We start from the raw sequence: 26,550 nt of genomic DNA, 5'->3' as shown, positions 1-26,550 counted from the left end.
ATACGGGATATGGGTGGTGCAGCATCCAGCATGGCCCTCCATCCACCTGCCCTTCCACGCATTTCTCAAAGGGAAACCAGGTTTATGAGCCATGGCGCTGCTTTGTGGTAGGAGTGGAAGCTCTGCTCTCTCCCTGAGTTACAGGTTGTGCCTTCAGTACCTTCTGCTTTGGAGGTGGCTTTGGTTCCAGCAAGCTAAAAGGGGCCAGAGGTGGGCGCAGGAGAAAGAAAGCAGGAACCATGGGAGGGGTTAGGGAAAGAGATAAAAGGACATTTCCTCCAGGTTTTATTCATTTGAGCTCACCAAGATTGGAGGACAAACATGGATTCGGGCATGAAAAGGGGGCATTTGGTTCAAAAATCAAGTGATGGAGTCACTGATAGCTGGTTCAAGTGGTGATACAACCAGCTGCAGTGTTCAAGGAACCCCCGTAGAGAAGGAAATCAAATTCATAGGTGGGCAGATACACAACCCGATCAGAGATGAAGGAAGACATTTTAGGTCCAGTGAGCCCTGGCTCACATCAGTTGATCAGTCTACCTCATCATGTAAAAACTGTATCTAATCTTTTAATGTGTGTTTACATGCTTTGACTGAATTTGTATTAACTCGGTGTTGTTTCTCATTGTAGTAGCAATACAATTCAAAAGGATGCAGATTTGTATAAAGGCAGAGAGAATGGTTCATCTCTTTCCTTCCTAATGTAATCAGTGTGATTATGTTGAAATGTGGCCTCCGTAGATTTTCAATGCCTATAAAGCCTGGTATGTAACAGGTACTTTTGTATTCCTGGTGCTTGAGAGTATGGACTCCAGCCCTGGGTTTCCTGGATTTGAATCCTAGATCCACCACCACTTACCACCTGTGTGATTTTGAGCAAATAACTAATTCTCTGGGCATTATGATTTTGGAGTTATTGTTTTGCCCATCCATAAAATGGGGATAGTGATAGTAAATACCTCATAGGTTTATTGTCAGCATTAAATAAGTTACAGAAATCACATGTAATAATGCCAGGAACCTGGTAGGCATTGTGTTGTTACTACTACTAATAATAATTACCACTACCGCTACTAATTACTACTACTACTATTATTATCTTTGCCCATACAAAAATGACTTCATGTTCTGCATATCATAGTGACTTGAAATTTTCACTTAAAATGTATCTAGGACATTCTTCTAGGTGGATGTAAAATATATTCAACTCATCCTTCAACTAGCTCAGAAAACAACTAGTGAGATAGATATGTGAGGTCTCTGTTCGGGTTGTACTTGTGCCAGCACAAGAGGCAGCAGAGGCTGAGGGAGAAGGGTTCTAATGGATAACTCTTTAGGGGGTGTGTATGGGTAGATGACTGGGGGCAGTGCTACAGGGTCTTATGCTGGGTACAATGGGGTATCTGGGGGCTGTGTGGAAGTTGGATAGGTGTGGGTTTGGGTTAGAGATGCTGCACCCACAAGAATCAAAAATGGTTCTAGGAAACATTCTTTGTCATTAGTCTATCTATCTGTACTTCTAGGTTTTCATTTATCTCCATTTGTAATTTGGTGTAGCAGTAAGCATCCCTATACATATATCTTTGATACTGTCCTTATTTCTGTAAGAAGGGTTATTAGAGGAAGGGTTGTTGGGTCTAAATATAGGCACACCTTTGAAGCCAAGTAGGCACCATAAAATTGTTTTTGAAAAAGAGTGCAGACATTCTCCATCATTCCTGCAGATTGTGATGGTCTTTCAGTATTGAACATTATTAGCCTTTCAAATATTAAACCTTATTAGCCACCTTTGTCTTCTTCATCTTCATCTTCCCCTTCTCCTCCTCCACTTTCTCCTAGAAAGGAGTATTGTCTTTTTTGACAGTATTATGAGCAACACACAATATATTTTCCATTACTTGACTACTAGTGAGATTGAGCATTTTTTCCACAGAAGTGGCCATTTAAATTTTCTTTTCTGTGCCATATCTGCTCTTGGAAGGATAGTATTTCTATAGATAGAAAGATTTGGGAGAGGGAATGGAATGGAAAGAGAATGGGAAGATAATCTAAAATGAAAGCAGGGCATGTCCAGGGGCACCTGGCAGACTGGATGCTGCAGGGAGACAGGCAGCAGGAGAAAAGGCAGGAAAAGCCAGGGAGTGGCCAGCTCTGCAGGCAGACTACACCAGAAGGCAATAGATTGTCGCTGGAGACCAAGATGGAGCATTGAGAGTAAATAACATGGTTAGAGTGGTCTTAGAAAAGTAAAGGGTAGGAACAGGTCCTGGTAACTTTGAAATTGGGTCGGTTGAGTCCAGGCATGAATTACTAAGGACCTAAACTAGGTTAATGGCAGTGTGATTGGAAACCATGAACAAGGACATTGATAAGACTTGTGACCAGCTGGATATGGGAGCAGCAGGGAGAAGGGACATACGGTGAGTGACACTGTGTGCTTTGCTGTCCTGATTATTTATGGGCACCAGGAGGAGCAGGGAAGAGACAAGCTTCTTACTTACCAAATGTTCGTGTCAGTATCTTCTTAATAGTTCCCTGAGATAGGTAGGTTATTAATGCTTCTGTTTAACTACTAGAAACATTGAGCTTATGTAATTTGCCTTAAAAGAGCTCCCTTAGAGGGAAATTAATAAATTTAAGACTTTTTTAGTTTAGAGACTGGCTATAAATGGCCAGTGGGGTCTTGAACTTGTTACCTCAAGACTGGGGCTCTTTTATCCTGGCTTGTGGAAGGCACATAGAGATACATGAGAAATGAATGTAATAGTAGTTAGCATTAGTGTTAGTATTAATATTGGTAACAAAATATGAAAACTATTAAATCAGAATCAATACATGCTCAATTTAGTGCTTATAAAACCTATGTTAGGTTAAATTCTTTTTCCACTTTGCAAGAATTCTCTGTTACTCACATACTTAAATTAAATGGTTTATTCTTAACCAAATAATTATAAGCATATATGAGTATGCATATATAAATAATTGCATACTTATGAAAAGGCATTTAACCTATGTTATTTCCTTTAATCCTCAGGACAAGCTTATATGGCAGATATTATAATTCCTATTTAATTAACAAGGAAACTAAATCTGAGATGTGTTGTCTAAGTCTCACAATTGTTAAGCAGCAGAGCTGAAATTCAAACTCAGACTGCCATAAGTCCAGAGCCCAAGTTTATAATCGTGTTGCATATTATGTTGAGAGTGAGCATGTTATCTGACAAGGGAAATAGACAAGTGGTAAGGGCCAAAGATTAAAATGTAAGGACTATCTGCATATTCCAAGAGGAGGTCAGAAAAGGACAGAAAGTAAGTGGTTCTAGAGGTTGGATACAAAGAGGTTACCTCGGGCCATACTGACAGAGGTGGTTCAGCCTCATGGACTGGGAGAGCAGTGATGTCCTGTGCTGCTGAGTGGTCACTGAAGATGAGACACCCTGCATGACCTGACCATGAAAACACATCTGTCCATGGAGGAAGTGTTTCAGTACAGTGCTTGTAGCAGAGGTCAGACCATAGAGCATCGTTAGTGGGGATCTCATTGTGAAGAAGCAGAGGATATTTGTGAGTTCACCTCCACACTGTTGTCAGCTGCATCCCAGGTGCAATTAGGATTCTGCAATAATTTCATATCTTGTTACCTTCTGCTCCTGGTGGTAGGAGACTTGCATTTAAACCACAGAGGACTTCCACTTTCCTCTTACCTAGCCTGTGACTTTGACCAAAGAACCTTCTCTGAAAGCCCAGGCATTTCACATGGAAGTTCTGAGTAATCTGATTAGTGTGGGAGCCAAGAGGGATGGAATGGGCTGGGAGCACAACATGCCGCTCCACTCTATGAATTCCCAGCAGCTGCTGTAGCAAATGACCACAAATGGGGTGGCTTAAAATAACAGGAAGACATCATTTCACAGTTCTGAAGGCTTAGAAGTTTGAAATCCAGGTGTCAGCAGTGTGGAGATTCTGAGGCAGACTCTGTTCCATGCCTCTCCCTTAGCTCCTGGTGTTTGCCAGCAATTCTTGATCTTCCTTGGCTTGTAGACTCATCACTCCGATCTCTGCCCCCATTTTCTGATAGCATTCTCCCATGTGTTTCCAAATGTCCTCTTACGAGGATATCAGTCATTAGACTACGATCCATTTGAATCACCTATGACCTCATCTTAGCTTCATTACATCTATGAAAACCTCTTTCCAAATAAGTCCTATGGGTTAGGACTTCAAATGTCTCTTTGGGGGACACAATTCCATGCTCATTCCTTCCTTCTGTTTGTTTCCGTCTGTGATGGAAAAGTATCAAGCTCTCTGAGTTTGTCCACAGAGTTTAAGAGGAGAGGGCCCAGTGGGGTCTCCTGGACTTCAGTCACTAACACCGAGTGCTTGAATCATTTCCCAGTGTCAACCTCGTCTGCGTAGTGGGAAGAATCCCCCAGCTACTGGAAGAGTGAACTGCTCTATTTGTTTCTTTGTTTATCCATTGTTCGCCAAGCTGAGCCTTTGCTGTCTTCTCTGCAGAAACCAACAGAGCCATGGCGACTCCTTCTGCTGCCTTCGAGGCCCTTATGAATGGCGTGACAAGCTGGGATGTACCCGAAGATGCCGTTCCATGTGAACTGCTTCTTATTGGAGAGGCTTCATTTCCTGTGATGGTGAATGACATGGGCCAGGTCCTCATTGCTGCCTCCTCGTATGGCCGCGGCCGCCTGGTGGTCATGTCCCATGAGGACTACTTGGTGGAAGCCCAGCTCACGCCCTTTCTCCTGAACGCAGTGGGGTGGCTTTGCTCTTCCCCTGGGGCTCCCATTGGTGTACACCCATCCCTGGCACCTTTGGCCAAAATCCTCGAGGGCTCTGGAATGGATGCAAAGGTTGAGCCAGAAGTGAAAGACTCCCTGGGGGTTTACTGTATTGATGCCTACAATGAAACCATGACGGAAAAGCTGGTCAAGTTCATGAAACGTGGTGGCGGCTTGCTCATAGGAGGACAAGCCTGGGACTGGGCCAACCAGGGTGATGATGAAAGGGTTCTCTTCACATTCCCTGGGAACCTCGTGACCAGTGTGGCTGGCATTTACTTTACTGACAACAAAGGGGACACGAGTTTCTTTAAAGTCTCCAAGAAGATGCCCAAGATCCCAGTGTTGGTTAGGTGAGTACCTTACCCCCACTCGGGAGTTGGCTCCAGGGTTAAAAAGCAGACCCGGTTCTTAGCTTCAGGTTGCTCCAAAGCTAATGGAAGAGTGCTCCCAGGCACTGAGTTATGGAATCACTACATATCAACTAGATTTTTTAAGTGCCCTGAGGCATAGGAGGGGCAAGGTCCTCACTGCCCCGTCTTCCCAGACCAGACCATTTAGCTCTTTGATAGTTGGAACTTACTGATGGCTATGGTCCCAGTGTCTTGCATAATCAAAACTGTGCTGTAGACCCCAACAGTTGGCGTAGTTAATCCAGATGGTTTACAGGAGAGGTTGCTTTCAACAGGAATGTGAAGAAAAGGCAAACAGGCATGAAGGACCCCATGAACCAAAGCCTAGAGAGGTGTGGGAAAGGTTTTGAAATATCCATCCAGGTGAGGTTAGGATGTGACAGGAAGTAGAAGCCTTCAGAAGTTAAGATATCAGAAAAGATGGTCCAAGTTATATGTGCTAAATCTAGGATTTAGGAGGGGCAAAAGATTGATGATCAGTAATGAAGGAGTCAGGTGATGGGTATGGGACAGCCTGCATGGGAAGTTATTGGCGTGTACTGCCCTGTCTGCATTGCTCTCACTGCACTCCAGCACCACATATAGTGCCTAACAGATAGCAGGTCAGTAGGTGCTCAGTAAACATCTCTTACATGCATGACTGCATGAATGAATGAGAGGGATTAGAAGCTAGATTAGTCCCAGGAGCAGAAAAAGTACGTTAGGTCACTCTCCATATTCTATATTAACATTCTCAGCATCCTCAGAACAAACAGCAGTGATTTCTGACTGATGGGAATGGAGCAAGGTAGGACTGGGTGAGGAAGACACACCAAGGGTACCACGAAGGTGTGGGTAATGAGCTATGACTTCTCCTTGGCATGGGACTTATAGGGAAGTTTTAGGAAGATCAACCAGAATAGTTAGTCTACTCTGGTTTTGGACAAAAAGATGACTCGTATCATTTTAGCCCAAATATTGGGCTTCTGCAAAGGAGTTCAAACTCTGTTCATTCATCCATTTATTTAGCCAGAGTTTATTGAATATATTATATATCCCAGGCATTATTTCTTATTTCAAGAACCTGATTTGCAAAGATCTGAGAATTAGGGGCGCAGGAACATCTCCAATTACAAGACTTAGAAACAAAAGTTGAAAACCAAGTAACTGTTGTAGGAAGAGGGCTATGCTGTCATTGTTCATAAACCCTGGAAACCTGGATCTAATCTACAACCAGTAATTGCACAGTGTGACCTTAGTACGTCCTTTCAATTCTCTTTTTCTCTCTAAAGGAAAGTGTTGGCATAGAAGCTCCTACTGTCCCTTGTAGCTATTATTCCATTTTTCAGTCTACAGTGATCTCTGTATGTTCACAAAGTCATCAGAGATGCATAGAAAAGAACGCCGTGCAAATGGTCATACTCTAAATGCCCAAATGCTCCAATAAATTTGGTTTGAAAATACCCCCACGAAACCTGAATTGACCAACCTTATAAATTAATGCTATCCATGCCCCCTTCAGTTTGAAAAATGGTGAAGGGATATTAGACACAAAAGAGACTTGGTTGTAAGTTTATTTATAATAAGCATCTTGCACAGCCTTGGAGGTCATTGCTGGTTATTGCTGGTTATATGTTAGGCATATATAGAATCCTAATTAGAGGTTTTAGGTCAGAATCAATGCTCAAGCATGGTGGGGTGAATGTATTTACCTAACTCATGCTTTGTACTTCTTACTGTTTTCTTAGCCATATATACTAAAGTTGTTTTAACTGATTTTCACAAAATAGAACTTTTTAGAGAGTGAGCACAAGTGGCAAAATATGCTATTTTATAACAGAGATTGCCTCATCACAATTGTTTTCTTTTCCTTTTAATGAACATTTTTTCCTTTTTAATTTTAAAATACGTGCTTCTTGGGAAAAAAGTAAAATAATTCAGAAGCATACAAAGTAAAAAGTGAAAGATCTTTGTTCTCCACCTCATCCTCTGCCTCTCGCTAATTCTTTTCTTCGCCCCTTCCCAAGAAATGATCATTGCTAATGGTTTGGACGGTATCTTTTCTGATGTTTTTCCTCCATTTATGTATTGGGGTTAGATTTGGGAGAGCTGGACTGGTAGAAAGAGAGACAGAGAAAAAGAGAGAGATCTGCAACTTGCTCTTTCATTTACTATATCCTGAGCATTTTTTCATATCCCTATAAGAAGATGGGCATCATCCTTTTGAGGACCATCTTGCATTCATTTGGATTCTCCCGAAATTTATTTAACCATTTGCCTATTAGCACATTAATGTTATTTCTAGTTTTTTCTTATAAATAATAATACAATGACTATCTTTTCACTATAACCCCTAAGCTTGATGTACCCGTTTTCATTTTAAAGACTTGGCAATTTCCTTTTAGAAACATCTAATTTTGGAAATTTTTAAATACATAACAGAAATAGAAATAGAACAAGGAGCACATGTACTCATCACCCAGGTGATGGTATCAAATCACACCCCACCCACTCCTTCACCTTTCCCATTTGTTTTGAAGCCAGTCTCCAACAGTGTATCGTTTTACCCATAAAACAGTATATCTCCAAAAGATAAAATTTTAAATACAGTCACAATACTATTAGCCCATTTTTACAATTATCACTATTTTTCTGTACTAACAAAATGTCAATAACCATATCATTTTCAAAAGGATTCCATAAGTGTCATCTGTTATGTACGTATGTCTGTACTTTTTAAATCAACTGATTATATAATCAGTTAAGTCATGGAAATATAAATAATATATTTATATTATATATTGATCTAAAGGATAAGTATAGAGATATGTATATCACAATAGTTTCATACTCTCAATGTGATTTTAGAATTGAATTTGGCTTTTGCTTTATATATTTCAAAGCTATATTTTACATTTATAAAAACTCATGACTTTTTTATGGCTCATACATTTTTGTCATCTAAAATATTATTTCTTGCATTTAGTATTTTTCACCTTAAACTCTATTTTGTCTAACATAATTATGACTCCTACTTTGTTTTATTTGTTGATCTTTTTATTCTTTCTTCTGTTTTTAAAGATATATCTCTTAGTACAAATCTGATTTTTTAACTCAAGAGTTAAAAATGTATATAATTAAGGACATTGATGTTTTTATATAATTAAGGACATTGATGTTTTTCTTCTAGTTCCATCATCTTATTTGATGTTCTTTGTTAAACATCCTCGTTGCTTCTTTTTAAATTTTCCTTTGATGCCTTTAGCTTGATTGGAGTTTCTTTTCCCCTTCCCTCTGTTTGGAAATTATACACAATTTTTGTATCATTATTGTAGCTACCTTTAATTTTTCCCAGCTTTTTCTTTCAAATTTTTCACACTTAAGGAAAAGTCAGAATAACATAATAATCACCACACCCTTTACCTAGATTCACCAGTGGTTACATTTTGTCACATATACTGCATAAGTATACATAGGAAGAGATTATTTGGCCTAGTCATTTGAGAGTAACCTACAGATCTCAAGAATGAAGGAGGCAGGTGATAGGTATGACACATCATACCTGACTACTTCTGCCTGTAGCTCCTAACAAGGACATTCTCCCATATAACCACAATATAGTTATCTCGCTCAAAACATGTAACATTGATAGAATGCTATTATCTAATGTCCATGTTCAAATGTCTCTAATTGTTCCAAAAATATCCCTTTTTTTAGATTTTTAAAAATATAGGATTTAATCAAGTTTCTGTATCATGTTTCTTTAGTCTCCTTTAATCAAAATAGTTCCCTAGCCTTTTAAAAATCTTCCAGGACATTAGTATTTTTGAAGTCTGCAGTTCAGTTGTTTTATGGAATGCCCTTCAGTTTGACTTTGTCTAATTGTTTTTTTTTTTTCCATAATTACACTCAGTTCACACATTTTTGGCGAGAAAATAATTTATGTTGCTTTCATCACAGTGTCACAAATTAAAGGCGCATGAGCTCAGTTTGTCCAATTATTGGTGATGTTCAAATTGGTCATTTAATTAAATTGGAGTTTGCCAGATTTTCCTATTTTACTGATTTTATTTATTATATTTTATTTCTATTTATTTTATTCCTTTCCCCCCTTTTTTTTAAACTAATTTAGTGTGTGGTGTGACAATTTGAGATCTATATGAATATCCTGTTTGCCAACAACCTTTCACCCAGTGGTTTTAGGTTTCACTGGTGATCTGTGCCTGAGTAAATATTTATGAAAGTGGCTACTTCTACCACTTCAGCCACTTCTGAACCTTTCTTCAAAATTCATCTCTGGTGTCACATCTTTAGAAACCTGTCCCTTACTCCTTTCCTCTCATTCTGATATAGATGAGTCTTTTGTGCTCCTGTATTAACCCAACATCTTAGCACTTACCTCAGGCTAAGTGATGGTTTACTTGTAAATTTCTCCAAGAACTGATTGACATCCTTTGGTAAATAAGACCTTTGCCTCCTCACCTTCACATTTACTGTTAGGTTTGTTCTTTTTAAATGTTTGTTTTAGTATCACTCTATACTCATGGATCCTTTTAAGATCGAATACATTACAATCCATTTATAGTCAGTATTTTTTGAAGGTCAAGTTGTCCCAAATTTGGCAAGTTAAAGCCTCATTAAGCTGTCTCCTGAGCCCATCAGATTTTTTTAGTATTTACTTAATTTCTGACATAAAAAGATGTTGCAAGTTTATGTTGTACTTCTCTGGTTCAAAACCTGGATTCAGCCATTTCCTCAAGGAATGCTAGTTCCTTTTAGTGGTGAATGGTATTTAGAAACCAAGATCTAAAGCATGCTCACTGCTATGGTGTCATCATTTCTGGGTTCCTCAGAAGAGAGAACCATGATATCTTTTAATCATACATTCATACTGATACCTCCAATTTTAATTCAAAACCACAGGATTCTTCTTCTCTTTCACTCATTCCATATTAGTATTCTTCTGCCATAGTGAGAATCCTGGTTTCAACAGCTTCAACATTTACTTATTTGCTCAGTCCAGTAATACACACAAACGAGTTTCATGATTACTATACCCATACTATTACCAATGACAAACTTGATAAGTTATTTTTGCCTTCCGAATATACCACACTGAGCATATAGAGTCCAGCAAGTACTATATTCAAAAGTATTTGAGTTGCTTTTTACATTTGGGCCTGTTTTTATTCCATGTGGGGTTTTCTCCATATTTGTTTATTTAATTTTATCTTATGAATGCTAACTGTTAGCATGGCTACAATAGCAGAATACACATGCTTTTATGTGCACATGAAAATATTCATGAAGATAGACCATTTGCTGTGCTATAAAATAAGCCTTAGCAAGAGTAAAAGAATTGAAATCATACCATATATGTCCTCATCACAGTGGAATTAAATTAGAATTAAATAACATAAAACATATCTGAAAAATTCCTAAATATTTGTAAATTTAAAAACATGTTTCTAAATACTCCTTAAGTCAAAGCAGAAATTACAAAGGAAATTAGAAAATATTTAGAACTGAATAAAAATGAAAGCATAGCATGTAGAGTTCTATTAAAACAGTGCTAAGAAAGATATGCCTTTAAATACTTTTATTAGGAAAGGAGAAAAGTTGAAACTCAATGAACTATGTTTCCATATTAAGAATCTAAAAAAAGTAAATTGAATCAAACTCAAAATCTGTAGAAGAAACGAGGAAATAATAAAGAGAGCAGAAATCTGTGAAACAACTTAAAAAAAAAAAAAAAGTAAATCACTGAAACCAAAAGCTGATTAGTTGAAAAAAATCATTAAAAGTGATTAACCTCTAGATAGACTATGACAATAGGAGAGATAACACACAAATTATGAATTTCAGGAATAGAAGAAGGAACATTAGTACAGATTCTACAGACATTACAAGGGTAATAAGGGAATATTACAACTTTATGCCAACAAATTTGATACCTTAGATGAGATAGAACAATTTCCTGACAGACAAAAATTACCAAAATTGATACAAAAAGAAACATGAAATATATGCTAAATAAGTTGAATTGTAATTTTAAACATTCCAACACTAAATGCTATGTGGTATCCTGGATTGGATCCTAAAAGACATTGGTGTGAAAACTGATGATATTTATATAAAATCTGGAGTTTATTTAGTAGTATTTGATCACTGTTGACTTCTTAGTTTTGCCAAATGTACAATGGATGTTTTACTATATTGCAAGTTTTCAATTTTCTTACATTTCAAAATAGAAATTGTATTTAAAATCAACAACACAAAGAAAATTCCAGGCCCAGACAGCTTCATTGATGAATTTTATCAAACATTCAAGGAACAAATAATACAAATCCTACATAAACTCTTTTTAAAAATAGAAAAGGAGGGAAGATTTTTCAACTTGATTTATTAAAACAGCATTTCTCTAATACTGAAACCAGAAAAGGACATTGTAAGAAAGCTACAAAACAATATCCTTCGTGAATATAGATGAAAAAGTTCTTAATAAAATATTAATAGAATGCAGAAATATATAAAAAGAATAATACGTTATGACCAAGTAAAGCTATCCTAAGATGAATGACTGGTTTACATTCAGTAATCAGATTAACTCACCATATTAATAGAATGAATGAGAAAAACCATATAATTCAAGGCTGGGCATGGTGGCTCACACCTGTAATCCCAGCACTTTGGGAGGCCAAGGTGAGTGGATCATTTGAGATCAGGAGTTTGATTTGAGACCGGCCTGACCACCATGGTGAAACACTGTCTCTATTAAAATATAAAAGTTAGCTGGGCATGTGGCGTGCGCCTGCAGTCCCAGCTACTGGGGAGGCTGAGGCGTGAGAATCATTTGAACCTGGGAGGCAGAGGTTGCAGTGAGCTGAGATTGTGCCTCTGTACTCAGCCTGGGCAACAGAGTGAGACTGTCTCAAAAAAGAAAAAAGAAGAAAAATCATATAATTCAGTAATACGCATATGAAATATTGACCAAATTCAATACCAAATCATACCAAATTATGATAAAATTTCAGCAAATGAGAAATAAAAAGGAACTTCTTCAACCTGATAAAAATGTCTATGAAAAATATATAGTTAAAAATATTCTTAATGGTGAATACTGAACATTTCCCCCTAAGACTGAGAACAAGACAAGGAATAATACCTGCACTCACCTCTTCTATTCAACTTTGTGCTACAGGTCCTACCCAGTGTAATAAGGCAAGGAAAATAAGGCATAGAGATTGGAAATTAAAAATAAAACTTATATATGTGTTTTGTTTTTCTAGAACACTGAGTCAAAAGACGGGAAATGTTTGAATCTTGGTGTCAGAAAACAAATTTAAAAGAAAAATCTTCTTACATTTAGAAGATTTTTAAATGACAAGATCTGTTTAAACATAAAGTCAGCAGAGCATTTCCTAGAATGGAATTATTTTATTTTTAGAAGTATTTGCAAAAAGCATGATCATCTATGTAAAAAAAAAATCCTAAAATATCTACAGAAAAGCTGTAATAATTAATTTTAACAAGGTTGTAAGATACAAAAATCAATTTACAAAAACCAATTACTTTTTTAATATATTAGCAACCAACAATTGGTAATTAAAATTTAAAAATACAACATTTAAAATAGAACCCAAATTATGAAGTAGTAAGTGTTAAATTTAACAAGATATGTCATGAGACCTGTATGGTGAAAACTACAAAACATCTTTGAGAGAAATTAAATAAAACCTACAGAAATGGAGAAATATACCATGTTGATGGATCAGAACAGTTGATATTTTAAGATGTCAATGTCCCCCCATTAACCTACAGATTTAATGCAGTCCATAGTTCAAAATGATTGTAAAAATATACAAATGAAATAGAACTAACATAGGCTAGTTTTAAGACTTTTTACAGAGATGAAGTAGTCAAAACACTTTGATATTGGTATAAAGATAGACATGCAGATCAATGAAACAGACCAGATAGTTTAGAGATAGACCCACAGATTTATGGTCAATTGTTTTTTGACAAAGTTGCTCAGGTAATTCAATGAGGAAATGACAGTCTTTTCAACATATGGTTCTGGAACAACTGGTGAATTGTGACCCTCACCCCACTCCATAAAAGCAAATATTTAAAAATAGATCTAGACCTAAATGCAAAAGCTAAATTTTAAAAACTTCTAAATGAAAACATAGGAGAAAATATCTGTGACCTTGACCTTTGCAGTTTTTGCCTACATAGAACGCAAAAAGTACATGAACCATAAAAGGAAAAGATTAATAAATTGAGCTTTATTTTTTAAAAGTAAATAGCTTCTGCAGTTCAGTAGTCAGTATTAAGGAAACAAAAAGGCAAGCCACAGACTGGAAAAAAAATATCCGCAATACTTATATCTGACAATGGACTTGCATTCAGAATATAGAGAACTCTTACATTCCAATAATAAGACCACCCATGTTTGTTTGTTTTCGTTTTTGTTTCCTGAGACAGGGTCTCCCTTTCTGTCCCAGGCTGAAGTGCAGTGGCACAAACATAGCACTCAAGCAATCCTTTCTCCTCAGTCTCCTGAGTAGCCGGGACTACAGGTGCACACTACCACACCTGGCCATTATAAAAATTTTTTGTAGAGATGGAGTCTCACCATATTGCCCAGGCTGTTCTCAGCCTCCTGGGCTCAAGCAGTCCTGCCTTGGCCTCCTGAAGTGCTGGGATTATAGGCATGAGATACCACATCCTGCAAGTTTTTTTTTTTTTTTTAAGCCTAAATATTTTAACACATTTCACAAAAGATAAAATATAAAAGGCCAAAAAGCCCAAATGATTCTATCATTAATCATCAGAGAAATGCAAAAACTAAAATCACAATGAAATACCCTATGGCACCATAAAAATGGCTAAAATTAAAGACTCACTATATGAATTGTTGACAAGAATGTGGTTTTATACATCGCCAGTGGGAAAATAAAATGACACAACCACTTTGGAAGATGATTTGGCAATTTCATATAAAGTTAACTGACAATTAACATACAATTTAGCCATTTCATCACCCTTTATCCAAGAGAAAGGAAAACATGTCCACACAAAAACTTGTACATTAATGTTTAGGGCAGCAAGCCCAAACCAAAGACTACCCAAATGTCCATCAACAGATGACAGGATTAACAAAGTGGAGACTATCCCCAGAATGGCATAATACACAGCCGTAGATGAAGATGCATTACGGATAGTGCCACAGTATGCATGGTTCTCACGAAGTTATTCTGAGTCAAAGAAGCCAAACTCAAGGGAGTACATACTTTATTATTACATTATATGAAGCTTTAGAAAAGACAAATCTAATGTTTATGGATAGAAAGCACATCAGTAGTTGCCTGTGGTTGTGTGTGGGACCTGGATTGATCATACTGGGGCAAAAGGTAGCTTTTGAGGGTGATAAAAAAGTTGTGTACTTTCACTGTGGTGGTGGTGGTAGTGGTTACTCAGATGTATAAACTTAGCAAAAGCTCATCAAGATGTACTTTGTGAATTTTATCACATCAATGAAGATGATTGTTAAAAATGGGCATATTTGAAATTTCAACACCATTTAAATGGGTACAATTAAAGAAGTCTCATTCTCTTCCCTATTACTTGTAATCTGTTCCCACCAACTCCTGTAGGTACCCAATTTCATTAGTTTCTTGATTGTTTTGTTCTCTGTTTTTGATGGAAGTATATGTGCATAGATACATATTGTTCCAGATATTTCACAAATTAAACATAGCATACTATGCATAAATTTTTGAAACTTGCTATTTTCTTTTTTATATTTAAATCAACCCATTTACCATTTTTTTTACTGTATATATTTAAGTGTACAACAAGTTTTGATACACAGAGCAAAATGGTTACTATAATCAGACAAATTTACATATCCATCACCTTCCATAGTTACTTCTCTTCAGTATGTGTGTGGTAAAAGCACCCTACTCTCTTAGCAAAATTTCAGTATACATTATTCAAGATAGTCTTCATGTCATCCATAGTTATCTAGGCTTATTCATTCTACCTAAGTGAAAATTTCCACCCTTTGACGTACTCCTTCCTGTTTCCTCCCCTCCTCATCCCTAGTAACCACCATTGTTTTATTCTCTTTTCCTACTTATTTGACTTTTTTTGTTTTTTTGTTTTTATTTGAGACGGAGTCTCACTCTGTCACCCAGGCTGGAGTGCAGTAGCGTGATCTCGGCTCACTGCAAGCTCCACCTCCCGGGTTCACGCCATTCTCCTGCCTCAACCTCCCGAGTAGCAGGAAGCGCCCGCCACCGTGCCTGGCTATTTTTTTTGTATTTTTAGTAGAGACAGGGTTTCACTGTGTTAGCCAGGATGGTCTTAGTCTGCAGACCTTGTGATCCGCCCGCCTCGGCCTCCCAAAATGCTAGGATTACAGGCGTGAGCCACTGCGCCTGGCCTAATCAATAACTTTTTAGAGTAGCCTGTCCCATTTTTCCAAGAGACAGGTAATATATCTTCTTAGAACTTTCTGATGACATGCAATACATACTTAGAACGTTCTTCTCCATTTGTTGCTGTTGTTCCCTTGGGAGTTTAGTTGGGTGCTTCTCTTTTATGCTGTTAATTCTCATCAAATATTTGGTGGTTCCTGTCTATTTAAATTTTAAATTACATTTAAATCCTAGGTTGATCATTATTGATTACTGCAGAGCATTTTCTTGGGACAAATGATAATCCTTGGTCCTTTGTTCTCCTGATCTTCTCTTTCACATGTATGCAGTTAGAGTCTTCTGTTCTCATGGCTTTCTGATCAATCAGATTCCATTTGATTTATATTTTTTATAAATGTCCCTACTATCCCAGTTTGCAGATGGCACTCTTCTCAAAATCCAGTGCTATTATGGATTTATTGATTTATTTATATTGAGACAGAGTTTCGCTCTGTCACCCAGGCTGGAGTGCATTGGCATGATCTCAGCTCACTGCAACCTCCACCTCCCAGGTTCAAGCAATTCTCCTGCCTCAGCCTCCTGAATAGCTGGGATTATAGGCATCTGCCATCATGCCCAGCTAATTTTTGTATTTTTGTAGAGACAGGGTTTCACCAGGATTTATTTTTTTAAATAACTTTTGTTTCACTTCAGAAGAGGGTAAGGAAGAGAAGTAAAATCCAACTCATTTTTTCAACATATGAAAGAATTACTTAGCCCCTACTGTATATAAATCATGGCTGTTGGAACTAATAGACAGATGCCTGTGAGGGTGCCCCCTGGCTAAGCACTGAGCAAGACCTCATGTAGTCTCATTGTTCAGATGAAGTTCTAATAACTCAGTGTCTGAATCTCAGCTTCGCAGGTTTAATTTCTCTCATCTTGTCAGTAGACTCGTGTAGAAATCCTGAAGCTGATGTATTCACTTTGAGCACAGTAGTCCACCTCTTCACTGATTTTACTCTTAAAAAAAAAATAATTGCATGAAATCTGTAAAGAAGGCCAGGTGCCATGGCTCATGCCTATAATCCCAGCACTTTGGGAGGCCAAGGCAGGAGGATTGCTTGAGCCCAGGAGTTCAAGACCAATCTGAGCAACATAGGGAGCCCCCCCTCCATTAAATTAAAAAATCAAAACTAAAAGAGAAAAAAATGTATAAACAGAACTCTAATTATGAGAACTAAAACACATTTTTCGTTAAATTTTGTATACATGTTTAAAGTACTACAATTAAAAATAAATTTAAAAAAACTTTTAGAGTCACCAAATTAAATACAGACTATCCAAAATATTGCTTGAATAAAATAAATAAATGTTACAAATCTAGAATATTCTAGTTGGCCTAGCCAGTGACTTCTTTCTCTCATTAGGCAGGTGATCATGGAAAGCAATATTGTAATCACAGAGTTGTTTGGTAAGCCTCGAAACAGAGCAAGGAGAGATAGTTGAATGATGTTAATGATAGTTCTTTACAGAGTTAGAGACTCATCTGCCAATTAGTATGGTGGTAGCTGTATCTTCAGTAAAGGTTTGTACTTGCTAAGATGACCATAGCTTTCCCATCAGTAGAGCTCTGCCAGCCATAGAGAGTACAGCACGAATACTGCAAATTTGTTGTCTACCTGACCCCTATTTTTTGGTGTTATCTTACAGCTGCATTCTGCTATACAATTGCCATAGCTTTACCTAACAAAAGTGACAGAACCAACTCTGGAATCTCAAGCTAGAGAGGCCACTCTACTCCTAAACCCCACCTTATCCAGTATTCCATCTCATTTTGGATTTATGGGCATCTTGAGGACTTCTAGGGCTGGGTTACCCACAGACAGTAAACAGATGGTGCTGAGCAAAACCTTATAGCATGGATGTGCATCACTCCTGTTGGGCAGGCAGTGAACAAGTGGAGTTCTAGATGCAGACAGTAAAGTCCTCTTGGGCTCCGGTAACCAGAAGGTCCCACTAGAGTTGAGGCCAGGCAGTTCCCCTACCCCACCTTTTGAGATAATAATGATTCTTCACTAGCACTACTGACCTGGCCTTCCAGACTTTATTTGTAGGAAATTAGCAGCAATTTCCTGCAATTTATAAATAAGACGCCTTATAAGAAAAAAAAAAAAAAACATGATTTCCCATTCTTTTTTTTATATATGTATTGCTTAGAGGGTTGAAATAACCATGAACTTAAATCTGGAATATTTAAGACATAGTATTGGGTAAACACAGCAGGGCTCCCTTTGCAATTTCCATTGGAGAATTTGTGCTCTAAGAATGAGCAGAGCAGAATTAACACTGAGTCCCTCTGCCACCCCTCCAACAAGTCTCCATACCCAGTGAGGTCAGATCTGTCCATTTTGTTCTCCCAACTTTCCCCTAAGAACTCAAAATAACAATTTTAGCAAAGTTAACACATCTGTAGCACTCACTGTGTGCTGTCCACTGTTCTAACAGCTTTATACAGAACTGTACCTCTAATAAAGAATGCATGTGTCTTTTGCAGTTGTGAAGATGACCTCTCCGAGGACAGGGAGGAGCTTCTGCATGGGATTTCAGAGCTGGACATCAGCAACTCGGATTGTTTCCCATCCCAGCTGCTAGTGCATGGGGCTTTAGCCTTTCCTCTAGGGTTAGATTCCTACCATGGCTGTGTTATAGCGGCTGCCCGCTATGGCCGGGGCCGGGTGGTTGTGACTGGCCATAAGGTATTATTCACTGTTGGTAAACTGGGCCCCTTTCTGCTCAATGCTGTCCGCTGGCTGGATGGGGGCCGCAGAGGCAAGATCGTGGTGCAGACAGAGCTGAGAACCCTGAGTGGCCTCCTCGCAGTGGGGGGCATAGACACCAGCATCGAGCCCAATCTGACCAGTGATGCAAGTGTCTATTGCTTTGAACCCGTGAGCGAAGTGGGGGTCAAAGAACTGCAGGAGTTTGTAGCAGAGGGTGGTGGGCTATTTGTTGGAGCCCAAGCCTGGTGGTGGGCCTTCAAGAACCCCGGAGTGTCCCCTTTGGCTCGATTCCCAGGAAACCTCCTCCTCAACCCCTTTGGCATCAGCATTACAAGCCAAAGCCTCAATCCAGGGCCCTTTCGTACTCCTAAAGCAGGGATAAGGACCTATCACTTCCGCTCCACCTTGGCCGAGTTCCAGGTTATAATGGGCAGGAAGAGAGGAAATGTGGAAAAGGGCTGGTTGGCAAAGCTGGGACCAGATGGTGCAGCTTTCCTGCAGATTCCCGCAGAAGAGATCCCTGCCTACATGTCTGTGCATCGACTCCTGAGGAAGCTGCTAAGTCGATACCGGCTCCCAGTAGCAACCCGAGAGAACCCTGTTATCAATGACTGCTGCAGGGGTGCTATGCTTTCCCTGGCCACAGGGCTGGCCCACTCCGGAAGTGACCTCTCTCTGTTAGTCCCAGAAATTGAAGATATGTACAGCAGCCCCTATCTGCGCCCCTCAGAATCTCCTATCACCGTCGAGGTCAACTGCACCAATCCAGGTAAGTAAGGAACAGGGGTTGGGAGCTCAGTATTACGGGAATGGAGAAATGGGGGCAGGCTGACGTCAGCAGTCCATTTCAGGGACCCGATCATGTCCAGAGGGCGGTCTCCATTTTTTACCATGGACTTTGAAGAAGATAAGGGTTGGAATTTTAAGTACTGTTTGGAAGAGAAGAGACGGGGCAGCATGAAGGGGAAGATATGTGCTTATGAGGGGTCTCTGGTGAAGCTGGGTGGAGATGGCATCATGGAGGGGGGATAAAGTCTGCCTATGCCTCCTGCTTTTGGCAGGCACCAGATATTGCTGGATGAGTACTGGGCTCTACATACCTGGAAGGCAAATTATAGAAGTCTCACTGCCTGAAGCTGCTGCCTCTGCCGACCTGAAGGTAAGGCCATGCCCCACCTCACCATGTAACATGGAACCCAAAGGCTCTTCCTAGCACAGTCAGTATCTTATTTGATTCTCACAAAGCCCTGTTGGTAATACAGAGCAGGTGATTTTACCCTTGTTTTAAGGATGAAGTAACTAAGGTGCAGAAAAGCTGATTGATTGATTGATTGATTGATCGATTGATTAAAATGCATAGAGCTAATACAAATAAGTGCCCAGGACTCAAACCTAACTAATTTCTGGCTCTTAAGTTTTGTGCTTTTGACTTACATCCTAGAGTAGGGAATAAGAGATATCAAATGGAAGGTAACCTCGCACAGAGTAGGCATTCAGTAAATCTGAGTTCACTGTTCATCTCCGTATCCATTCCCATGGTAGCACAAGGTCTTTCTGACTTCAGCATCTTCCCCGTGACACCCAAGACCATTCCTCGATTGCCCAGTTCACCTTCCCTCTGTCAGTTTTACGTAGAGATACACCCCATTTGCAAAATGAGTTTGCTGTCCTTCCCTTTCCCCCTTGAGGGTCACTGTGATGGTTAGCGTCTATTCTGTGCCTGTGCCTATCCTGGAACTTGGTTAGCATAAACCCAGGGAAAAGAATCCTAGGACTCTACCAAGTACCTGCCCAGGAAGAGAGCTTGGAGAAAGGGGAGAAACTGAATCAACCCTCCACGATCTTAGCCAGATTACACCGCCTCCCACTGGGCCCTCTCTCTGATCAGCAAAAGGCAGGGTTCCCTCTGCCCCATTCCAAATGCCAGAATCACCACCATGAGATAGGCGACCGAGTGTTCTACTTGTTAGCAACACCAGGGGACTGGGCATGGGAGTCAGCCCTCCTCAGAATTGGCCTTATAGGTTACACCTGGCACTCCTCACATTAACGTCTATCTAACATGACCCATCATGGAGCTGCTTGAATGCCTTGGGAAAATATTTATACATTTTTTAGTCCATATGCCCCAAGGAATGCTACAGTTTCGCGGGGGTATCACACATGGTTCATCAGTGGTGGGAAGGCTGGGCTGGCGTGGGGTCATGGCTGAATGACCCATCCTGAGTCCCTTGCTGGGCTCTCTTCTTCCACCCATTCGTGTCCCATGGTGACTCTGTGGGGGGAATCTCTCTGCTCCAGATACAGATTGGCTGCCACACAGATGACCTGACCAGGGCCAGCAAGCTTTTCCGAGGCCCACTCGTAATTAACCGGTGCTGCTTGGACAAACCCACAAAATCGATCACGTGCCTCTGGGGTGGACTCCTCTATATAATTGTTCCTCAGAACAGCAAACTGGGTTCTGTGCCCGTCACCGTGAAGGGGGCTGTGCATGCTCCATACTACAAGCTGGGTGAGTGGAAGCCCTGGGTGCTCCCAAGGGAAGGGGAAGAACTGGGATGACTCCAGAGAGTGTGGGAGTCCAGGAGGTGACTAAAGCCTGTTTGATGCACAAGGAGAGAGACACGGACTAATAGAGGAAGGAGGGTCAGCTTCCTTAGATTCGGCTTTGGGGTTGTACAGATAAAGACCAAACCACATCCTTGGGGACTTCATAGAAAAAGCATAGAGAAAAGGGATATGGCCTCAGCAAACTCATGCAGGAACAGAAAACCAAACACGACGTGTTCTTACTTATAAGTGGGAGCTGAACAATGAGAACACATGGACACAGGGAGGGTAACAACACACACTGCGGCCTGTCAGTGGGGTGGGTAGCGGGGCAGATGGAGGGAAAGCATCAGGATAAATAGCTAATGCATGCTGAGCTTAATACCTAGGTGATGGGTTGATAGGTGCAGCAAACCACCATCACACACTTTTACCTATGGAACAAACCTGCATGTCCTGCACACGTATCCCCGAACTTTAATTTTTTTTAAAAAGAGGAGGGATGTGGCAGTTCATGATTTTGGTGTTCTCTTCCTGGAGACCAAGCTGTATGTTGTAATTTGTGGGATTTGGGAAAGGATTTCAAGCTCCATGATCTCTCTTCCTAGGGGAGACCACCCTGGAGGAGTGGAAGAGGCGTATCCAGGAGAATCCAGGGCCCTGGGGAGAGCTGGCCACGGACAACATCATTCTGACTGTGCCGACCGCAAATCTTCGTACTCTGGAGAACCCTGAGCCGCTGCTCCGCCTCTGGGACGAGGTGATGCAGGCTGTGGCGCGACTGGGAGCTGAGCCCTTCCCTTTGCGCCTGCCTCAGAGGATTGTTGCCGACGTGCAGATCTCAGTGGGTGGGTGCTCCAAGCAAACCCTCTGTGCATGCTGCCTCTGAGCGCCTTCCTGTGCTTCATCAGCCATGCAGTTGGCAGCCATTAGGGGAAACATATTTTGCTAGCAAGACGTATAGATGTATCCTTGCTATTTAAATGGGAAGGAAATATATATATAATATATATATAACAGTTTATGTCAGCATGTCAAGGACATCAAGAAATGCCACCTGAGCTTTCACAGGCATTCATCAGGGACTTCAAGCCGGTAAAAATGGCAGAGGGCCTTGACCTAGGTCAGAATTGTTTGGTTGGAACAGGGATATTTTACAACTTTATGAACACACTGAATAAAGTGATCTTTGCCTATGGTCAAGGAACATGGAAAATGAGGGAAATATACAGACACTAAAGAAAAACATGGGAATTTCTCTGGACCCTCATTTTCTTCTCTTATACAGATGTTCACTGTAAACTTGTGTTGATGTGGCAACGCCATATCTGAACAGTGAGAGAGGAGCTACCTTAAAGAGCTCTGAATTTTGAGAAAAGGTTATAGTGACACAGATTCACATGGATAAGGCATCCTCATCAAAATAGAAAAATTGAATGGTAGCTTGAACGGCTCCTTATCTATAAGCTGCGTCTCCTTCCATAGTCACACTATTTTGTGTCAGAGTGAAGATGAAGGAATTCTTACAGAATGAGAAGAGGAGAAGGAACACCTAGCAGGGTCTTGGTTTGGGTTGCTTTTCTGAGCATTCTGGTGTGCTGGAATTTGGCTGGGGTTACTGTTTTCAAACAGACACAATACGCAGAAGAATGTTACTAGTTAAATGGGGAGGACCCTAACGCTCTCTTCCCTCCTGCATTTTCCAGGCTGGATGCATGCAGGGTACCCCATCATGTGCCATCTGGAGTCAGTGCAGGAGCTCATCAACGAGAAGCTCATCAGAACCAAGGGGCTGTGGGGCCCCGTCCACGAGCTGGGCCGCAACCAGCAGCGGCAGGAGTGGGAGTTCCCACCACACACCACGGAGGCCACCTGCAACCTGTGGTGTGTGTATGTGCATGAGACGGTCTTGGGCATTCCTCGAAGCCGTGCCAATATTGCTCTGTGGCCCCCAGTTCGGGAGAAAAGAGTCAGAATCTACCTGAGCAAGGGTCCCAATGTGAAAAACTGGAATGCATGGACCGCACTGGAAACGTATTTACAGGTACTGGGCAAGAACGGCAGGTGACGGGGGACCCCTACTGCGGGGACCATCTGGGGAACTGTCAGATAATGTTCTAGTGGCCCAGAAGACCTCCCATGGCCCCTGTCTCCCACACCAGGATATGGGGGCCCTGACAAAGTCCAGCTGTGACAGTCATATTGATGATGTCTCTCCGTGCATCGCTTTGCATGACCCTCAAGTGGATTTAATTGCCTGAGCCTCACCTTCCACCCCATAGAGCTACATGATAGTAAATAGAAAGCACTGAGAAAGGTTAAAAATGGTAGAGGCAAATAAAGTACTATACATGTACTCACTGTCTCTGGCTTTAAAGCCAGACATACCTGAGACTGAAGCCAAACTCTCCTACTTAATAGCTATCTAAAACCAGTCTCCCCTTCCCCCATACACATAATCCATAGGCTATGACTTATGTTTTTTTCCTTAAATGAATGTTCCATCTTCTCATTATGCCTTGGCCATGCCTCAGAGTCCCCGTTATGTAGGCAGTCCAAGAGTCCTCACTGACCTGGACAAGGAGGTGGCCTTGCCTTTGACCAGTTGTTTAACGCCCAGTTCCCTCCCTGCAATGCCTGGATCAGTTCCTGGCATGAAACTGGAGAGTTTCATCACCTTGAATTTCAGAACTCAGTCTCAGGCCAAGCATGCTCTATTCTGGTTCTTCCACCTGCTGGAGGCTGTCTTATTCATTCCCACTGCCATGAGAATTATGGGAAACAGCCAGGGAGGCTCCACTTCAACCTTGTTATGGCTGCTTTGCCCCAGAAACACCAAGTTTCTCATTGGTGAAATAAATGTGAAGTTGGTCTGGAGAACTGCTCAAGTGCTTCATAATTCAAGCTCTGTAACTCAACAGCTTCAGAATGGCTACCTTTTTCAAAAATTACAACTTACTCTTAATTGTAGTTACCCAGAAAATCTGTAGTCTTCTACTTCTATCCAACTCACTTTTTTCCCCAAAGGCCATTTTAATAGCCTTACACATTGACAAAGATCTATGATTAATAAGGATTTCTTTGTGCCAGGATGAGGTGGAAGTTTCCCTATTATTGAGGTTTCACTTTTCAACTCTTGAGAGATAGGAGGATTTTTCCAATTCTGCCAATTTTAAATCCTTGTGTAATATCGTATCTCTATTTGCATGATCTAGTGGGATACATGGATAATAACAGTGGTAGAAAATATTGATATTAAGCATTGCAGTTATTACCATGGCCCTCACTGATTGAGTGTTCACTTGGTGTTGAGCACCGTGCTGGTCCCAAGGCCCTTCCTAAGACTAGAATGTGGGAGAGCAGGGCATGAGGCCAATAGGCAAAATGGAGGAGAGCAGGTCGGTGATAGACGTGAAGCTGATGGGTAAGGGGTTACATACACTAAGTTCACTTATTATAGTGGTTCTTGTTGGACCCTCTTTGATTTCTCAATCTCACCTGTATTTTTCTTTCTCTTTCCAGCTACAGGAAGCCTTTGGTTGGGAGCCATTCATCCGTCTCTTCACCGAGTACAGGAACCAGACCAACTTGCCCACAGATAATGTTGACAAAATGAATCTGTGGGTCAAGATGTTCTCCCACCAAGTGCAGAAGAACCTGGCTCCGTTCTTTGAGGCCTGGGCCTGGCCCATCCAGAAGGAAGTGGCTACCAGCCTGGCCTATCTGCCTGAATGGAAGGAAAATATTATGAAATTGTACCTCCTCACACAGATGTAAGGAGTGCCCATCGAGGTGGCAGGTAGAGAGGTTTGGGGAGGTAGGCAGAGGTGGGGATTCACTCCTCTACCTCTGCCTCCCAGGGTCTGGCCTTGTCCTCTTAGTTCATTGCCCCTATATCTTATTACCGACTCTGTCTCTAGGAAGTAGGTTCAGAACACAGCCAAAAGTAGAATCAGAATTTCTCAGGTGTACGGGCTTCTGTTTCTGCATCTTATTCCTCTGCTCTCAGCTGTCACATTCCCTCCTGACCCTGTACTGGCCCAGTTCTGAAAGCTTTGGCACCTGCTTCTATATCAGCCCTGGATTCACCGTCATAGGCCATAGCCCAGAGGGGGTAGGTCTCATGTTGGCATCCTGAGGACTCCCTTTGGGCTTTTGTTTTTGATCAGTTGTTCCAAAAACTTGACCATAAAACTCAACTGGAACACAAATCTACCATGAGACCCAGACAGCTCCCGGATGGGCTCATGTATTTTGTGACTTGAGCAGTTTTCAAAGTGCTAGACAAGCATTCTGGTATAGTGGGAAGAGCCCAGAACTAGGTAGGGTTAGCTCTTGGAAAAGTCATTTCAACTTGGTACTCTCATTTCCTGTGTGTAAAATGGGGATAAAAATTCCCAGTTCACAGGGTTGTCTGGAGGTTCAGACTGATAAATTCTGAAGAGGCTTGTGAGGTCTGCAGAGCATGTCATCTAAGGGGTTTTTCTATTTTATGCTGGTCCACAGGATAATGAGCTTACTATTTTCCATCCTCTCTCCAGAATTTAGAGGTTAGGATAACTCTTTCTACAAGTAGCTTGCCTGTGTTCAAATCCTGGTTCTTTCACCCACGAATTGTATAACCCTGGCAATTTCCTTAACTTCTCTGTGATTTAGCTTTCTCATCTTTAAAATAGGATCTATCTCATAGGATTATTGTGAAGATTACATTTTATAATACCTCTAAAAAGCAATGGAACAGTCCCTGGCAGGTAGTAGGTGTTGAGAAAATGTCTGCTGCCATTATTATTATCAAATTGACTGATTATTCTTTATGAGCTAGACTTGACTTTTAGATTATATTTACAGAGGCGGTTATAGTTAATCCTAGCCCACGTTGCACTTTATACAGCAACCTCTGAAAGGATTCTGCTATGTTGCCTTATGAATCTAAAGGAAGAGCTCTAAATTCACAATAGGTTTTTTAAAAATAGCTAAAAATTTTAGTTTTTTTAACTTAGATTTGTAAAGCTATTTACAAGAACACCATTGTGAATTTGGAGCTCTTCCTTGGATCTTCTTACCCAGTTCTATCTTACAGTTCCAATTCCTTCTTTGATTAAATCAAGACTAGATGTCTTGAAGAAACGAGATCAATTCCATAATGACATTTGGCCTTAACAAACAGAGTGTATCTGGTTTCATGACAGTGTTTATATTTCTGTAACGCAGATTCAAGACACAGTCCCTGTCGAGATACTCACCAGTTTGGCAGACAAAGTCCACACACATAGAGGACTTTACTCTGAAACAAGATAATTGGATAGAGTTCACCCAAACTTACTTCCTTTTAATTTTATTCAGAATCCCCTATTTCTTTATAGTTTTAACTAAAGTTAGCTCCTTTTGATTGATGTCATATACATCCAGCCAGTTTTTCTTTAGCTCACTGTTTTTTTTAGTTATTTTAATATATCATTTTATTTGCTTAATTGGTAATTGGGTAGATATGTAGACTGTAAAATTTGACCTGTAGAGTTTTTTCTTTTTTTTTTTTTTTTTTTTCTTGAGATGGAGTATCACTCTTGTCACCCAGGCTGGAGTGCAATGGCATGGTCTCAGC

At 40.4% G+C, this 26,550-nt stretch overlaps 1 protein-coding gene across 4 annotated transcripts in view; it reads left to right on the top strand.

Annotated features, from left to right (window-relative positions):
* TCAF1 (TRPM8 channel-associated factor 1) overlaps window positions 1–26,550 on the top strand; it is a 49,986-nt gene that overhangs the window by 21,153 nt on the left and 2,283 nt on the right. For 2 of the 4 annotated variants that reach the window (XM_011941394.1, XM_011941395.1), the window contains exons 2-8: window positions 4,516–5,149; window positions 18,170–19,164; window positions 19,457–19,554; window positions 20,697–20,910; window positions 21,557–21,796; window positions 22,655–22,992; window positions 24,471–24,721. In XM_011941394.1, coding sequence (XP_011796784.1) covers window positions 4,530–5,149; window positions 18,170–19,164; window positions 19,457–19,554; window positions 20,697–20,910; window positions 21,557–21,796; window positions 22,655–22,992; window positions 24,471–24,721 — 2,756 coding nt within the window. In that variant the 5' untranslated portion in view covers window positions 4,516–4,529. Of the gene's footprint in view, window positions 1–4,515; window positions 5,150–18,169; window positions 19,165–19,456; window positions 19,555–20,696; window positions 20,911–21,556; window positions 21,797–22,654; window positions 22,993–24,470; window positions 24,748–26,550 lie in introns of all 4 variants that reach the window. The other 2 variants (XM_011941396.1, XM_011941397.1) reach the window with 2 other exon arrangements.

Source organism: Colobus angolensis, unplaced genomic scaffold (assembly GCF_000951035.1).
Source record: "Colobus angolensis palliatus isolate OR3802 unplaced genomic scaffold, Cang.pa_1.0 Scaffold2, whole genome shotgun sequence".
NCBI lineage: Eukaryota > Metazoa > Chordata > Mammalia > Primates > Cercopithecidae > Colobus > Colobus angolensis.
The sequence above is the reverse complement of the archived record's forward strand: the minus strand, read 5'-3'. Positions and strand labels throughout refer to the sequence as shown.